The sequence below is a fragment of the Lichenostomus cassidix genome, chromosome 3, assembly GCF_008360975.1.
Source record: "Lichenostomus cassidix isolate B80296 chromosome 3, HeHo_3.0, whole genome shotgun sequence".
NCBI lineage: Eukaryota > Metazoa > Chordata > Aves > Passeriformes > Meliphagidae > Lichenostomus > Lichenostomus cassidix.
Genome location: NC_139483.1, coordinates 43,256,269 through 43,274,769, shown reverse-complemented (window position 1 = coordinate 43,274,769; position 18,501 = coordinate 43,256,269). Strand labels below are relative to the sequence as shown.

The 18,501-nt window shown below is 39.1% G+C and overlaps 1 protein-coding gene across 2 annotated transcripts in view; it reads left to right on the top strand.

The window, feature by feature from the left end:
• The window catches only part of B3GALNT2 (beta-1,3-N-acetylgalactosaminyltransferase 2), a 31,079-nt gene that overhangs the window by 9,985 nt on the left and 2,593 nt on the right, over positions 1-18,501 (top strand). Inside the window, exons 2-11 of one of the 2 annotated variants that reach the window (XM_085055505.1) lie at positions 3,071-3,218; positions 4,494-4,594; positions 5,679-5,872; positions 6,911-7,006; positions 11,480-11,590; positions 12,372-12,450; positions 13,641-13,821; positions 15,539-15,664; positions 17,520-17,679; positions 18,099-18,155. In XM_085055505.1, coding sequence (XP_084911631.1) covers positions 3,071-3,218; positions 4,494-4,594; positions 5,679-5,872; positions 6,911-7,006; positions 11,480-11,590; positions 12,372-12,450; positions 13,641-13,821; positions 15,539-15,664; positions 17,520-17,679; positions 18,099-18,155 — 1,253 coding nt within the window. Of the gene's footprint in view, positions 1-3,070; positions 3,219-4,493; positions 4,595-5,678; positions 5,873-6,910; positions 7,007-11,479; positions 11,591-12,371; positions 12,451-13,637; positions 13,822-15,538; positions 15,665-17,519; positions 17,680-18,098; positions 18,156-18,501 lie in introns of both variants that reach the window. The other variant, XM_085055504.1, reaches the window with a different exon arrangement.

Genomic DNA, 18,501 nt, shown 5'->3' with positions numbered 1-18,501 from the left:
CAACATTTACAGTTTTTTCTTGTCTTTGAAATCAAAAGATTTAAAGAATGATCTTGCACCAGCAGTTCCAAGTAAAAGCGATGCATGTGATATGATGTGATATGGTATGTATTGTTCAAGCCTATTACCAACACTTAAAATTTTGGCCTAAAAGTGCACAAAAATAGAATGCAAGATGAATAGCTTTGGTCCTTAGTGGCAAGTATTGATTGCTTGTCTGAATTGTCATTACTGACTTTGAGGTCAGCAGTGTTTTCTGTTTTTAAATTACGCTGCATCAGAGAATATTTATGCACACATCGCAATTATCCTTAAATGACAGCCTTAGTATTTTTTTACCTGTACCTTTCACTAGCTCCCTTTTTTCTAAATAGTGCTAATTCAGAGAGACACGTATGAATCTATTTTCCTGAAATTTTAGCATTATTCCTACTTTTCCATAGGAAGTAGAACTCTTTACTAGCAAGCAAAATAATTAGGTTGTTGTGATAGTTTTTCTGGTTTGGGGTTTTTTTTCTTTTTTCATTTTCAGTGGTTTTAAAAGTAAGATGACATAACTCTTGGGACAGAGAAGACAATGTTCTGAATATAGACCACTGTAATGCTGTTCTGAAAGCAATAGGATATTAATTCTGAAGCATCTGTTGCATTAACATTGTTCTCATGTGGATGGTTCATAAGGAAAAGTGTCACTCATTTTGAAGTATAAACTAATTAAAAATATATGTATTTGATTTGAGCAGCTTATTTTTAGTTGAGCTTTTTTTAAATTCAAACTTAACTTATGCTGTTCTGAGTCAATTCACCCCACAGACTTGTGCCTTTAGCTTTATTTTTCTTTAATTTTGATGTAATGAAATGGTTCTGCTTCTAATTTAAAGTGATATTTTAAAAAAGAAATCTGTGTAAACAGTAGCTCATCTACAGTCTACAAGCATATTAGACCTGCAAACTTTATATTGGAAGGCTTCAGGTTGAGGCTGGAGAATAATCAAAGGATGGGAGAAGAACAGGGAGAAAAAGGGATATGTAAGAAGGAAGTATGTAACTACACAAGAGTTTGCTATAGTGTTGTAGCCTTATAAATGTGTCTGTCTCATGTATCTCTGCAGTCTTGGAGAGCTGGTGATTCTTGGCTATGTAATGACCTATGAGGACATGCAGAGCCCCAGGATAAATGGTATTTATCAGCATAAAGGAAAACTACATTGGTATTTTGATTGAACAGTGTGTTTAACTTTTAGGTTTCTTCAGATGTTATGCAGGGCACTAGGATTGCTGCTTTGTAGCAAAGAAATCATATTCCTGAACCACACCACTAATTGAGTTATGGCTGTTTTAAGAGGTGCAACAGTTCACTTCAGTGAAAAAATGAGGAATAGAACTATTGGCTCATTGCTTGGGGTTTAAGTCTTTCCGAGCCTAAGTTTATGGAAGCTTCTCTTAATAGGCTAATGCTCAGCTTAAGTGATTGATAATCTTGTAGCTGTTATCAGTACAGATTCATTTAAATAACTGTGGAACTTAAACTTCTTACAGAAAATCAGTGTTTGCGTGCTTAGAACTAAAATACTTAGTGTGAAATCGACTGGGAAAGGCTTACCTTGGAAAGATCACTCTTAAGTTTCTTTGCTCTTTTGTTGTTCTGAGACTCAATTCCAGAGCAGTTTTATTTGGCTTTTGGAGTCAGGGCTATTTTCAATAGCCCTAAAGAGGAAAAAAAAAAAAGGGGGGGGGTTCTTAAATCTGGTTGATGTTGATTCAGCATGGAATAGAACAAGGCCGAGGCCTCTCCACTGCATGCTGCACAGTGACAGTGGGATATAAAGCTAGATGGATGTCTGGTGGGATTTGGCACATCAGTTTCTGTGGCAGGTGCTGTGAGGTCCTAGGTTAGTAAGCAGTATAAAAGAGCTCATCTATTCAGCTTCAAAGTGGAGAAGGGGGATGCTGGCACAGAAGGTAGAGTCTGGATAATAATTCAGCTCTTCCTAGTAGAAGTTCACAATACAGACTTGGCAGTATTTTTGGTCTCTTAAAAATTTGATTCTAAAAAATCTTGTCTGTGTTATATGCAGTAGTTTAAAGTGTACTCATACATTTGTTTTCTTTATCTGCAGCCCAATGAAAACAATAGTGAGATGAGAGGGTAGCAATCCTTTACTAAAACTAAATGTAAATCTGTCTTTACTCTAGGATGTCTGATAGATTAAACTAAGCAAATTCACTTTGGCTACTTTCCTGACTGTTTACAGGCTCTAAATCAGAGCTTCTCAGGTCTCTGTCTGGTCATAATCCTCCTTGAAATCAAGTCTGGGTTTCATGATCTCTAAATTAAAACAGCACAAGCTAAATCCTGGATTACAAGTATTGGCAGTGGCGTCCAGCTTTGAATAAAGCCAGAGCATTCCCCTGTGAAGGGATGTGACATCCTGTGTGAAGGCAGAGTGGTGTTCAAAATGTTAGAAACAATAGACATTGACATCCCACACTGAAATGGTGAGGCAGAAAGATGGTCCAGCAGCTTTAGAAAGAAGGGGGGAAATGGGCATGTTAGTGAAGGTTTAGGCATATTGAAAATGTTTTTCTGATTCTGAACCAAGAATGCAAAAGTAATTCTGCTGCTTGTTTTTAGTGTTTCAGTTCTCTTGCTTTTGAGATGCACTTTAGTCACAGTTGTTGAAGGGACCTTAAAGATTGTCTAATTCCAACCTCCCTGCCATGGGCAGAGATGCCTCCCACCAGACCAGGTTGCTCAGAGCTCCATCCAGCCTGACCTTGAACACTTCTGGGGCTGAGTCAGTCACAACTTCTCTGGGCAACCTGTGCCAGTGTTTCAACACTCTCTGAGTAAAGAATTTATTCGCAGCATCTAATCTCAATCTCCCCTATTTTAGTATAAAACTCTTCTGCCTTGTCCTGTCACTATCTGCTCTTGTAAAAAGTTGCACCCCCTCCTTTTTGTAAGCCCCCTTTAAGTACTGGAAAGCTAGAATTTTATTTATTGCATGCAAATCAGGCTTATGGTAATATGTACATAAAGTAAGTATTTGTCACTTTCTACTTCTAGGTCCACTGTCCTTCTTTCCCCAGTGGAAGCTGAAACATTATGATGTTATCGTAGGTGTTTTGTCAGCTCGACACAATCATGAACTACGCAGTGTTATAAGGAACACTTGGTTCAAGCACCTGAAACAACATCCTGCCCTGAGCCAACGGTAACCTCGTGTTTTGTAACTTGGGCTTGGGGGGCAGGGGGTGACAGCTGTAATGCTGAAATATTTTGATTTAATAATATTTCTGTTAAAGTATCTTCTAGTTTGTTTGTTTGTTTTTGAGTGTCTTGTGCTCTGATAGATTTTTTAAAATCTTCCTAGTAGTTTATAAGAATACTTCTTGCCTTCGGCTGTAGCTACTTTTTATACACTGCTGTTTTCTTTTGCAATGACTTGCCACTGTTCATTAGTGATGTATAAGCCTTTCTCTTTTTTGTGTTGCAATGTATGGTATGCAACTTGAAATGCTCAATAATCCAGGATACTTGAAAGCAGCCAGGATGGCATTTGGTGAGAGAACCACAAAAACTCTTGCCACAGCCTCAACTGTAAAGTTCAGGTTTATTTCCCACTGAACCAGGTGCACCAAATGCTGCAGTGTGAGTGGCCCTTCCTGATTGCTTGCATAGACCTGACAGTGTACAAACAGGTCTGGTCTTGCTGAGAAGCTCTGCTGCAGTTCATTCCTGGAAATGCTGCCATCCTCACACCTTGGTACCTTGCTTTGCACTGGAAGCATTTTGCTGTTCACAGATTTGGTGTCAGCATGCAGTCTGGAGTGCAGCATAGCCACTTCAGTCATCCAAAATTGTGACCTTTCATATCTTGTATGGAGTTCTGGGAGGATATTCAGCTGCTGGGTGAAAAGCTAGGTGAAGGTGGATCCTCTTGCTCTTCCTACTACTTGATGTCTCCTGACTATGGAATAACCACGGCTGGGGCTGGAGGGGAACCTCTTGCTTTGCTACAACCCAAAGTTGGAACATTTAATTGTAACAGGTAGTCTGGAGTCCTTGTTCCTTCTTTGATGCTATGAGTCTTTTTTTCTTACTATTTTTCGTTGATTTTGAATGCATAGTATTTAAACAAGCTTGAATTAAGTATCAAACCTGGGCTGGGAGGGGCAAGTCTTCAGGATCCTTCAGTGTTGCCTTCTGTCTTATTTCTGTTTAGTGTGCTGGCTGTCTTATATCTCATTTCTAGCTGCCAATCTTCCTGTGACCTTATAATGAGATGTAAAATGTTAATGTGGCTTTGGAATTGAGCTCCTATGAGAGGATTCATGTGGTTGCTCTCCATACAGACTGTCATTGCTGATTTTTAAGGGGCTCAAAATCTTAACCCTGTGAAAGACAGGCCATTGTGATAAATTCAAGTTTATTGAAGGTGGAGGGAGGAGGGAAGAGGACTGGTGTTAATAAAACCAAATTATTTTAGTGTCCTTGTGAAGTTTATAATAGGTGCGCATGGTTGTGCTGTGCCAGTGAAGGACAGAGAAGACCCCTACTCCTGCAAACTTCTGAACATCAGTAACCCAGGTATAGAAGTTAACTTTTAAAAATCCTATGATCTGAACTAGAGCTAGTCATCTTTTCTGAAAGTAGTTTGGGGAGCTTAACTGAGAGGGCCGGTCTTGAAAACAAATGCCACCTAGAACTTGTTGCTTAACCTTCCTGCAAGTACCATGTGCAGGCAAGAAAGGGAGAGATATTTGGGCATTTGAAGGGGAGGCCATTAACTTCTAATGGATTTGCATTTTCCTTGTGTCATGAGACAGTCTCTCCCATATAACATTTTCACTTGATCCATGTGTTAAACAAAGTTGGAGAGAGACAGAACGACCTGGCATATTGTCACGTGTGAATAAAGTAGCAAGATGACAGAGTCTCGAGTGTCAGATGGACTTCTCTGGCGACAAAGTGAATTCTCGAAGCAAGTCTGGCTGATAAGTTATTCAAATTCTACTTTAGAGACAGAACAAGAATTGTACAATGGGGAAAAAATGGAATGCCATGCAAAAATTCCTAACTAAAATTGTAAATTCTTCCTGTCACTTTTTGGTTTCTATTTAATTTTTGCTCTTTAATACAAGTTAACTAAGGACTGCTAGGCATTTGAGCCATGATTCAACACAAAATGCAACTTCTGTTACTTTCTCTTTGAATAACAACATCCATTGTAGCCAAGTATAAATGGTACCTCAGGGCTTAGGTAGGCGATAAAGCCAGAAAGCAGGCAGCTGAATTAAGTGGAGGTGTATTCCATTTTGATACATGAATAATTATGTTATTATGCTAATATACAGGTATTCATGCAGTCAAATAGCATTTTTGTCTTCATGCCGTGGATTTATTGTGTTTCTAATATTTTCCCTGTGGATATGTAGGCATTGATGTGCAATTGCTATTAGCCTGCAGATTGCTGTATCACTGAATTTTTTTCTTGCTGCAGTCTGCAGCCTACTGTATTTTCCTTTACTCCAGTGTTTGATTATCCTTGTGCACTTGTGAACCATGCTAATTAGCCAGAATGCTTTGCATGTATACAGTGTGCTTTGTGTGTATCCAGTTCAGGAACTATGAACTTTTCTCACCTTATCTCTGTCCTTTCCTTTTTGTACAGTTTTGAATCAGGAAATTGAAGCATTCAGTCTCCCTGAGGACATACCTTCTGTGCTGTCTGAAGACAGAATCGTCAGTGTGAACTTTCGTGTACTTTACCCCATTGTCATTACCAGTCTTGGGGTATTTTATGAGGCTGATGGGGTGGGATTCCAGAGGAACATCACTGTAAAACTGTACCAGGCAGAACATGAGGTAGAGTATTGTAGCTATCTTTTGAAAGTGGACCAAAGCATATTGTCTCTTAATTGTGGATTAAGTTCTTAAGGAAAGTGACATGCTGTGTTGGTGTTCTAGAAGAATATTTAACTGACAAGTGTATGAATTACATTTTTCTTCTGTTGCATTTTAAATCCACATACATATACACACACGTCCTGGATGAAGAAAAGATGAAATTCACACAGTGCTATGAGCTAATCTAGATGCCATTATGAAAGAGCACTTACATCTAATTCCAATGCACCATTTTTTGTTTGCATTTGAGATTCTAAATATTGATAGGTATTAAGGAATAAAAAATAAACAATGGAATATATTTAAAACACAGGTGCAGAAACATACATTTGGTATTTCGAACATATATTTGCAGGGCAGCTGTAATTTTTTCTTGTCTGTCTTCTGGCAAGATATTTTAAGATTTCTAGAAACTGGTATTATTTACAGGTAATAATAAAACTTCATTGATAATTTCCCCCAGCTGTTATGGGTGGGAGGAGGGGGAAGTCCCAAGCTGTTATGGGTTTGACAGAATAGGTTTTTTGCTGATTTGGAGGGAAAATTTTTTTTTAGCATGATTGTAGCATTTCTTATATTGCATTTATCTCAACCAATAACTTGATAGGCCAGTTTCAAAACTTCTGCCTATTCTACAGTAGAAAGAATTGTAAGTATGACTTTCATGATGAACTTGCAAAGAGTTTGGTTTATAATAGCTATAATAAAAATAAAATTATACTGTAATCAGGTTTATGTTTCCTAAATGGTAGAATTCTAAATGTTCAATGTCTAATAATTTTATCTGCATTAGCTTTTCACTTCCAATGAAGGAGAAAAATTGGTATCATAAGAGAGCTTGGAGACAATTTTCTGAAGATTGGGAGTTTGGCAATGCAGCATCTTTATGTAATTTGTTATTATGTAAGAGCTATTGGATGGCCTATGTAATACCATGGTACTTTTAATGTATATTTTAGTTTTTTTAATTTTGGTTTTTTTCCCTGTTGTTCACAGGAAGCAATCTTCAGTGCTCGCTTTAGTCCACCCAGCTGTGGAGTGCAGGTGAACAGATTGTGGTACAAGCCAGTAGAGCAGTTTATTTTGCCAGAGGTATGTGCAGTATCAGAACTGTCAGCAGTTCTTTGAAGTCATCTGGACAGACTGACTGATAAAACTGGCCTTTGCTTGAGGCAGAAAAGGGCAGGTGAAAATCTCTAGAATGTTAGTTCACAGAATCACAGAATGGGTAAGTAGTTGCAGGGATATGCTGAAATCTGTTTGTTTTACAGCAGCTTATTATCATGAGTAGGTAAAAAGCATAAGCCTGAAAAATACAAATTGGTAAAAAATTACATTTTCAAATAGTAGCAACTTCAGAAAACTTCTGTTTTAGATTGAAAACTGTACATGCTTCAATTCTGTGGGAGAGTTTACCAGATAATGGGATGATTCTTTCTCCCTTGTGCTTTATCAGGCATTAACACACAAGATAGGGAGGGGAGGATGGCACAGGCTTCTAGGGAACAGCTGGAGAAGAGGTTTCTGCATCTGATGTCTTGGACATAACATCAAGATAGTGATGTTACATTTGCAATGACACGTGTTACTTGGTTTTGGTATAGGGATATAGAACTACTTCTGGCTGCATAGGAAGGAAAGTGATTAAACACAAAAGGAACATAATATGGTAGCAAAATACCCTGATGTTGTTACAGGGAAGGTTTAATGAGTACAAGTTGACTCAGAAGGAGAATTCTAGTTAGCAGACCCTTCCAGGTACAAGGAGTTGTTCTCAGTGGACCAGTGATCTCTCACTAGATATATCAGCTACCATTTTTGTCAGTTTCCCTTAATTTAAATATTTTCCTGGACTCTTGCTGCTATTTCTGTAAATTGTCTTTAGGTCTGGGTTGTTTTATTATTCAAGAAATTGTGTTACGAAAGAATGAAGCAAGAGAAGACTGAGGAGGGAAGAGAGGACATTTTGGGCCAGTTTGTTTCCTGATTTATTCCCCTGGCACTACAATAATGAATGCATTTGGAAGCCTGTTCATTTTAAGGGGAATCTGCAGCTGATTGATTGGTTTATCATCTTAGACAGTGTTTAGTGAATACTGTGCAAGTCATTATGCTGGCAGGAGACCTTTTGGGTGAGCAGACCATTAGCAGTATTTTGTGCATATGTTCTGAAAATCTAATTTCATACTAACGTGATTAAGCATGTATTTTATGTCTTTAAAGAGTATTGGTTAGCCAGTAATTTGGTAGTCTGTCATGTGAGCCTTTTCCCTGTAAGACTTTGTTTTGAGATGCTAAAATTCTAGGCAGTTGTAATTTTGCTATAAATGGTTGCAGTTTTCCTGAGAGGCAGATGGGAAGTATTTCCCTGAGAGAGAGGATATTAGTATTCATGTATTTCTTTGTGTGGGCTTCCTTAATCTGATGTGTGTCATGCGCTGAATGCTTACAGGGTAACACCATGTTTCTAATGCAGATTCATAGGGCTTTTGCACGGCATGCAGTCTCCTGTGATGCTCAGGATGCTGAACCATACACCATGATTCAGAAGAGATGGCAATACCCACGTGTTCCTATCTGTTTGTCTGAGAGCGCTAAATTTGGTGAACTGTTTAATTGTCATAGGATGGTTTCTGAGACTGCATCTATTCTCTGTCTTTCCACCTTGAAGAAGTAATGGATTGTACAGACTGCTGAAGAGCTTCATTCATCTTCCAGCTGAAGTGCTGCTCTTTCTGCTCATCTTGAGGAAAGGAAATGCAGCATTAGAATAAGCATCTGGCAGGCCAGATTGTGAGAGACAGAATCGATCATTCAGCTTTGGAACGACGGAAAGCGCAGAAGAGCAGAACCACTAAAAGATAACTAAAACACACAGGGGCTCTTACAGACAAGTCTTAGCAATGACTTATTTTGTCAAAAAGCCATGGGCTGCTTGCATGAAGATGGGACTCTGTACTGCACATACTCTGTATTACTAATGGGGAATAGTTGGAGGAACAAAAAGCTCAGCACTGTTTAACATTAGGAAAGGAGTTTGCCAGGGCTGCATTATGTCAGTACACCTGTTCGGTATTCACTGTAAATGCCACTGCGCTCTGGCAGCAACAAGGCTGGAATTTAAATGGGGAAAAACAGATGATGTAGTCTCAGGTGTGCCACTAATGTTTTTGCTTTAAGCATTTTCAGGCCTCAGCTTTCATTAAGTGGCTTAGAGTAAGAATAGCTGAGGGCTAAAATCATTAGAAAATTTGCTTACAAGTCTCTCAGCCTGGAAAATAATGATTGTTTGCAGCTTTAGGACACCTTACACTGAGGTTCACTGGTAATAGCTGATTAAGACTCTTGGTACCTTTGAAGTCAGTACATGTGATAGTCAGTGGTGAGAACTGTAATGTTTCTGCTTTCTGAGGCATGAAAGGACTCTTGCTCCTAAAGGACTCTCCTGCTCACTAAACAACTTAGCAAAGGTTGTGTCTATAAACAGGGCACTGAAGTGTGATTAGAACCCAGTCCCTACAGTGAAAAACATTGGAATGGGAGATGACAGTCACTGCAAACAGAGATATTGAGAATGTGGGTTTTACTGTGCGGTGTGTTCAAGAGTCCCACCACTAAAAAAGTCTCAATAATTGTCCATTTGTTTTGATAATGGAGAGATTATTAAACAAACAACAGAAAGCTGAGAATGAGTCAGCAGTGCCCTGGCAGCCAGGAGGGCCAAGCGTGTCTGGGGGGGCATCAGGCACAGCATCACCAACTGGGCAAGGGAGAGGATTGTCCCCTCTGGTCTGCTCTGGGCAGGCCCCACCTGAACCCCTGGGGCCAGTTTTGGGTGCCACAATATAACAAAGAGAATAAATTGTTAGAAAATATCCAGATGGGCACTGGAGATGGTGAAGGGCCTTGAGGGTATGCTCTGTGAAGAACAGCTGAGGGCACTTGGTCTGTTTAGCCTGGAGAAGAGGAGGCTGAGGGGAGACCTCATTGAAGTCTAAAACTTCCTCATGAGGGGAAGAGGAGGGACAGACACTGATCTCTTCTCTCTAGTGAACAGTGACAGGATCCAAGGAAATGGCCTGAAGTTGTGTTGGGGAAGTTTAGGTTGGATATTAGAAAAAGGTTCTTCCCCCAGAGGGTGGTTGGGCACTGGCACAGGCTCCCCAGGGAAGTGATCAGAGCACCAAGGCAAGAGTTACAGAAGAGTTTGAGCAATGCTCTCAGGCATAGGGTGTGACTTGGGAATGGTGCTGTGGAGGGCCAGGAGTTGGACTCGCTGATCCCTATGTGTCCCTTCCAACCCAGCTTATTCTGTGATTCTGTGAAACAAGGGGAAGGTATTGAGCATGGAAGTCAGGCTTGAATAAACACTAGCTAGTTCCATTATTAGATTATAAAGCTGGCATTTTAAATAATAGATGAGAAACTTCTCAAAGACACACAGAACTGTCATTAAATACTGAGACTGCTGCAGATGTTAAGACCTACTTCTAGAGGAAAGCAAAGAATTAAGCTGAACTCTAATCTAGACTTAACAGTGTTTCAGTAACTGGAGAATTTCTGGAGAAGGTTTCTACTGTACAAGTAAGCTAAAATGGGGAAGAGATGAGAGGTTGGTATAAGTAAACAGACTTCCTACAGCAACAGAAATGCATCTACAAACAGGTTGTTTTTCTGTTCCAACGCCCACGCTAACCACCAATGTGTTTCCCATAAAACTGGGAGAAACAAAATGGAATGTGCTCATCTGAGAGTGAAGAGTGTAACAACCCTACCTTGTCATAAGGGAGAAATGGCTTTAAAAATTAAAAAAAAAAATGCTACCAATATGCTTACCTGTACAACTTAACACCTGTTCATTTGCATATTCTCAGTTGTCTTCAGTTTAATTTGAGATGAAGTGCCTTTAAATGCAAGAATTTACACACACACACACACACATGTAAAACACGAAGTGGCTTAGCTTAATTTGACAGTTAAAACCAGAAAATTGTAAAGTTATTCACTTGTCTTCTTCCTTATCAGCCAAGATGTGAGGTCAGAATTCTCTAACTCGTACAGCAGCTTGTGACACCTTTACTGGGATAAAGGTGGCCATATTTTTCTTTGAGTTTTGCTGGTGTCAGGATCGAGTCTCTGATCTCTGTTTGGCAGATAACTATAAAAGCTGAGCTTGTTTCCAAATCTGTTTTAATGTATTCTCTTTGTAAGGCAGGATTTTATATTTTATTTTTTAAAATTCACTTCAGGTCACCTTTAAATGCTGTTTTGATGGTTTTAGAAAGCCAAAGCCTTTTACAGTAGGCTTCTGTTAAAAGTTTAATACAGAGATTCATGATTAGTCTTAAAAGCATGATTACATGTTACTGAGTTTCACAGATGTGTTTCTTTTATGTGTAAATTATTTTTATTGAAGTGTAAGTAAAACATTTATGTCGTGAATTCAAGCTAGACCTTGTGTGAAGCTGACTATTTTAAAATAATTTAAAAAAACCCCAAACTGTTTGACTTTCATGTTTTGAAGTCTCTGAATGCCTGCATAACAGTGTTTTGCTCTCTTACCAGAGTTTTGAAGGTACCATTGTGTGGGAGAGCCAGGATCTTCAGGGCCTGGTTTCAAGAAACCTTCATAAAGTGATGGTGAATGATGGAGGAGGTGTTTTCAGAGTCATTACAGTGAGTCCCTTCTCTTTCCTTTCCACCATGTTTCTATTTTTCCTGTAAGTCTTGAGAATTTAGCATTTTACTTTCCTGTGTTTCTCTATGTGAATCATTAATTCAGTTGGGCTTCTCTTGTTGTCTCAGAAGGGAAGTTTTGCTTTGCCTTCTAGCAAAAAAATTATGCTTGTAAGTGGCATTTTGTTTTGGGGGGAGTAAAGCTCTCATTGTTTTTATCCAATGTGAACTAGTATCAGTATATCAGAGATGCCAAAATGTGCATCAAATATCCTGTGCTAAAATCCCAATTGATGGGATTAAGTCTGGTTTCTTGTTTGTTTTTTTTTTTCTTTTTGGCAGTGTGTCTCTTTTCATGTCAAACTGTTGCTTTCCTGAACATGCTGTGTTGTAAAGTTATGCTGGCTAAATTACATTTTGCTGTCAGCTTTGAAAGTAGTTTTCTGAAAGTTTCAGTGGTATTGCTGGTTTTGGGTGTAACTTAAAAAATGCCACAAAACTTTAGTTAAAAATCTTAATCTTAGTCTTTTATGGCACATTGTGTGATTCTTGGGGTGGTCCTGTGCAGGACCAGGAGTTGGACTTCAATGATTGATGTGGGTCCCAGCTCAGGATGTTCTACAGTTCTGTGATCATGCAGGTGCCTAAACCAGCAGAGCTTTAAATTAATTTCATTCTTAGTTGCCAGAAAGCTTCACACCTTAAAATCATAGGGAAAACACATCAGTAATGAGACATGAATTAATTAATCTATTATTTTCCATCAATGTGTTCCTAACAGGCAGGGGAAGGGTCACTGCCACATGAACTCACAGAAGGTGTGGAGGGAATAGCAGGTGGTTTTATCTACACTATTCAAGGTAAGTCCACAACATGTAGCCTGACATTTGATATTATGATAAACCAGGTAATTTTAATTACATTTCTGAGTACAATTTGCGCTGTCTCCATGAACTCAGTCCCCCTAGGTTTTCTTTTAGTAGAAACAATTTCTTCCTGGCTTTTTTATCCTTACAGTCAATGTCCTGATGTGGTTTCTTTGCTTGCCTTTTGTCAGCCACTCCAGCTGACTTACATACCTTTGTGTTTTTATCTGGACTCTCTTCTTGGTTTTTTGTTGCCCAAAATCAAGTTTAAAAATGTCATGCAATTAAATCTTTCCCTGATATTTTCCACTTTTTCCAGTTCTGCTGCAGCCAGAGGTACTGTATCACAATGTTTAATACGGACAAATAGTTTCCATCCTTGTTGTTGCTCTTTTACACCTATTTCAGCAGAATGTTCAGAGATTTTATAGGAGCCCTTTCCAATTTCTAAGATTTTGGCCACGTAGCACTGGAATTGATGTGTTCTTATTGGTCCATTATAGCCAACATAACCAGTGACTTTGAGAGTGTTATTCCTGTTTTGTAGCTAGGCCTGGCAGATATAATTGGGAGTCCTATTTTCTTGTCATCTGTGTAGGAGCCTGAATTGAGGTGTGTGCTAAAGCCCTTCCATCTTGTTTGTCAAATACTTCTTCAGTACCACAAACTATCTCCTTATCTGCAATGTATTCTTAGCTTTTACCTGCAGTTATGTGATCTGGTTCAGCAGGGACCATCTGTGCTACATCAAAGCAATGTCTATTTGATTATATTTAGCATAGGATTGTTTTTTTGTGTGTTTATTTTTTATGCTAGATACATATACTTAGGAGTAATTGATGTAATAGTAGCCTTTTTACTCCACAGATAATAGTGAAGTCCCAGACTGTTCTTTATATTAAAGAATCTTAAAAAGTTGAATTCTTTTATTACAGCAAAGAAAGAGAATACTTTCCTACTTTAAACTTTCTGTGTCAGACCTTATATAAAAATATAATTCTTTGCTGTTCTGCAACTTTTACCATTTTATAGAAATTTTAAAATTAATTGCAGGATTTTTATGACCCCATTAATTTGAATGCTTCTTCAGACTCATTTTTCAATGTGTCATGTATGATCCAAGAGAAATGTGAAATAGTATGTAGATGTGCATCTTTAACAATGGGTGCTGTTTATTTCAGAAGGTGATGCTCTTTTAAAAAGCCTCCATACTCGCCCAGAAAGGTTTACAAGTCACATGAAAAACCTTGAAAAAGAAGATGCTTTATTGAAGGAAGAAAGCAGAACCTATGATGATATTGTTTTTGTAGATGTTATTGACACTTACAGAAATGTTCCCTCCAAACTGCTGAACTTCTACCGATGGTAAGTTGAAAAGAAAGTATTTTCTTATTTTCTCTTAGGAATAGGGCTGTTTGTAGAGCAAGATGATCCAGCAGATTATGTTATTTGACAGGTCCCATGAAATACATGTCTTCTGTGATTTACTTCATTAAGTTGTATTTCTCTCTCACAATTTTGGGTGCACGTAGTGAGTAAAATATCAGTACCTGTAGTTTTTGAATGCTAACCCTTGGTGCCGCAAATCAGCATGAGCTGGCAAGACAGGCTTCTGCTCTGAGAGTCTAGGTGTAAAAATTTTCATTTCTCCTTGTAATTTCTTTTCATTGTATCCAAGTGAAAACTAGCAGTTTTAGTATTTTAAAGGATGGCTTTTGGCCAGTTTGTATACTTAGTGTTTCAGTTAGTGGCCATTGCCTCTTGTCCTGTCAGTGGACACCACTGAAAAGAGCCTGGCTCCATCCCTTTACACCCTCTCTTCAGGTGTCATTGATGAGCTCCCCCTGAGCCTTCTCTTTTTCAGGCTGACCAGTGCCAGCTCTCTGACCTTTCCTCACTGGGGAGATGCTCCAGTCCCAGAATCATCCTGATGGTCCTTTGCTGGACTCTCCACCCAGTATGGCTGTGTCCCTGTTGTACTGAGGAGTCTAAGACTGCACACTGTAGTCTAGATGTGGCCACAGCAGTGCTGAGTGGAGGGGAAGGATGGGAAGCTTGTGTACAGGGGGCACAGAAGATTGATAGGAAGAATTTTCATAGTGTAATGCATTGTCTGTTATGAATCTAGTAAGTTACTACCTCTAATTTGCAATTATTTCCGTTACGCTGAGACAACTGTGTCAGTTAATTGCTGCTGCTGTGAGGTAAGAAATATAACTGGCAGTTGTAATTCAACCAAAATTCAGTTTAGTTGCTTGCAAGATTATGCACTTACTTCACAAATTCCATGGCTATGAATGTAATTGAAAAACGGAACCATGCTTTCAGTTCTAAAAGGAGGTTTGCATGTCAAGACTTAGGTCTTTATGATAATTTCTTACAGATGAGCAATTTTTCAAGATTTAGTAATAAAAGGCTTTAAAAAATGCATTTCTTTTTGTAAGAAATTACCCTTAAAAACAATGTTTGTAACCACCTCAGCCATGAATCCCAGACTCTTAAGGGATTGTTAAGAATAACAATATTTTTGTTATTTTATGTGTGTCAGACATTCAACTACTTCAGTCGGTTAAAGATGACAATTTTCATATTTCAAGGGTGCATTTACAGAGAAAGTACAGAGTTGTTTCCACAGATGTTTCTTACCACCTATGACCTTCTCATTGCCCTTGAACTGACTGTCTCATCCTGAAAGCAGGCTACTGACATGTAGCCAGTGGCTTTTAACAGCTGTGCTGCCATCAGCTTCAGGGATTCATATCCTTCTGAGGTCAATACTGCTTAAGACAGTTTCATTAGTAAATCCACCATCTGTCACGGAGAACAAAACTTCAAATTGTTTTCTTCCACTCATACACAAGTCCATGTTGTAAGATCATCATAGGATACAGCTGCATCCCCTTTCTGAAGGACAAGCAGTCAGCCATGGTTGGTAGAGAAAACATTTAAAAGTCAAGGATAGGAAAGATATTCCTTGCCTCCTGCTTCCCCCTCTGCATCCCAAAAAAACCCTTGCAGAGCCTACTGTTGGTAGTTCATGGTGTGCAGTTCAGCATCTTACCACTTTTCTTTTTGGCTACAGGACAGTTGAATCAACAAGTTTTGACTTGTTGCTGAAGACGGATGATGACTGTTACATTGATTTGGAAGCTGTTTTTAACAGGATAATGCAGAAAAAATTGGACAGGCCAAACATTTGGTGGGGAAAGTAAGTTGTTTTTTAAAGTTTTCTTTAAGAGATAGATACCATTTCTTTAGTGAATGGTTTGGGGATTTAAGTCTTTTCATGTGGATTCCCCTGTTACGCCTAAGGAAGCCAGTTATAAAAAGCAGGACTTCTGTATGTGTTAGAACTTTGAATCTCAGAATACAGAAATCAGTCCTTTACAATAAGTTTCCAGAGTATGGTCTGCACTTTATTTTAACATCTGTGAATGACAGGCATTTGCTACCCATTTTTGCTACTGATTAATGAATTTTCAAGTGAACTTCCCCAGCCTATATTATCACACTTGTGAATAACCAGGGGATCAAAATAGCCCTTATGTTCCCTCCCATCCATGGAATGCATTGCAGCTCCAGTATAACATCCAATATAGCAGAAACTCTGTGCTACTATAGCATTCAATATAGCATAATGGCACAACGTGTCTTCCTGTTGCCATCTGCTTACTGAAGAAAAACAGGCCTTTGCTGCTTTGCTTCACAAATCTGGTCCTGCCTGTTGCTTACTTGTAAAGTGATTTAATAAGGTTTGTGGTTGAGGGTGTGAAATAGCTGGTTATCTTGTGATTATCTCAAAGATCTGTAGGAGTGACATCTTCACACATAAATTCTCTAATAGCCACAGTCTTCAGGTAAGGCAAGTGTGAAGTGTAGGGAATAACACTGAAATAACTATGGAAGTATAAAATGATTATCAAAGCAGATGCTTCTCAGTCTGGAGGGGGTTGATCCCTTCGTGTGTGATTCGATGGAGTGGAAGATAGTGAGCCTAAAGTGAATTCAGGTATCAGATGAGACTTTTATTTACTTGGTGCTTTAACATGTCAGCTTCAGCTGAGAATGTGCAGAATCTGATAACCTATCTGCCACTCAGCTGTAATTCCTCCCTTTCGGGGCTGTGGTCTGAGGTGGCAGTTCTTAGCTCACTGAACCTTTCAGCTGCTTGTGCTCATGACTGAAATCAGCAGTGCTGAACCTCTCTGTAAAACAGGGAGAGAACCTGCTGCATTGACACAGTTCTGTCTCTAGCTGTGAGTGCATGAAGTATTTGTAAGGCATGGGGAGTGCAATACCAGGTTGTTCCCAAACAGGAAAAGCAGGATGCTTCCCACTGCCTCACTCAGCAGTTTGACAGGGTCCATAGTGCTGCACAGCACAGCAGTGAGCTCTGCCATGCTGGGAGCATGTGGAGAGACTGTGCAGACAGAGACTGCTTCCTGCAGGCCTCTAGTAGTGAATAAAGCCATCCTTAAAGAGCACCATTGCCAGGAAGGGTTTTTGTAATTCAGTGATGGCAGCCCTTGAACATCTGCTTTGCTGAGTTCCATTTGGAAAACAGCCAGGAGAAGGTACATACTGCTTCCTGGTTTTTAAGCAGCCACTAGTTTTACCAGGAAAATGGGTTGCATAACATCACTATCTTGTGCATGCCTGCTGGAGGAACTGACGTTGTGTGATTTTAATTAACCAAAGGGGTTAATGAGTAGGACACAGATGTGCCTGTTACAAAACATAGGTAAGGATGCATGTGCTTACCTGGATCAAAACCCAGCAGCAAGGCACACACGCTGAAGACCTGACTGTCAGTGTTGCTTTTGTTTCTATTCTGGGAACTTTCTCTTATTATCCAAGATTGAGACCAAACAACAGTTACAATTTTAGCTCTGTGTTCAATTAGATGTGTGCCCTAGAGAAATAAGATTAGGAACTATAATTAGGATCACTTATTTCTTCCTTTGAATATTGTTTGTTATCAGTGTTACTTCAGTTGTTAGCAATGTTCATAAGGTTCCACAGAGAACTCTCAATAAACATCTCATGTCTAACATGGTCTTCAGTTTCAGACTAAATTGGGCAGTTGATCGAACTGGGAAATGGCAAGAACTAGAGTATCCAAGTCCTGCATATCCAGCCTTTGCTTGTGGGTCTGGCTATGTCATCTCCAAAGACATTGTGCAGTGGCTGGCAAGCAACTCCGAAAGGTTAAAAACATACCAGGTAAAAAAGATTAGTTCTGTTTTTCTGTGTTAAAATGGTCTGCGGAACAGCATGTACTGGATGAGTCGGAAAGAACACTGCTCAAGTGTTATTGTTGGGTTGTCCTGGCTAATGCAGGCTTTTGCCATGTTTTTGGTTGCTGTGCTTAGTGTCTGTTCTAGGTCAAAGCAGAGATGTTTTGGACTGAGAAGCTCTGGAGCTGTAATCTTGTTTTTTGTACTTTGCTTTTTTTAAGAACAGTGAATTATCACAGGAAAGTTGGGAGGAATATTCTAACAGCTTTGCAATAGTTTAGTGTAGGTTTCTGTAGTTAACATTCTTTACTGCTGGTTGATGATGCAATTTATTCCAGGTCACAGTCATGCTTTATGCTTTCTTGGGGCTAATATCTGTATTTTTTATTTTAATGGTCATCTCAGGGTGAAGATGTGAGCATGGGCATCTGGATGGCAGCTGTAGGACCCAAGCGATATCAAGTAAGTCTGCAGGAATTGTCTGATCTTACAGAAAGAGGACATGCCTGCTGTTCCAAGTAGCATAAAAGAGGAGGAATGTTTTTTCTTTAAAAAGAAATTGAAACAACCATTGAGTTAAAATCCAGAGAAAAAAATCTTTCAAAGATGTATTTCAAAGAAAACCCACAAACCACATGTAGACCCTCTCCCTACCCCCAAGTTCTCTGAATAAGGTCTAGGAGATCAGCTGGGGACCTTTGTGTGCAATGTTTGTTGCTAGAAATGATAAACAACTGATCCTTGGAAGTGAAGATTGTTGGAGACTCAATACTTTGTAAGAAAAACGATTGAAATGGTTCTCTCTCTC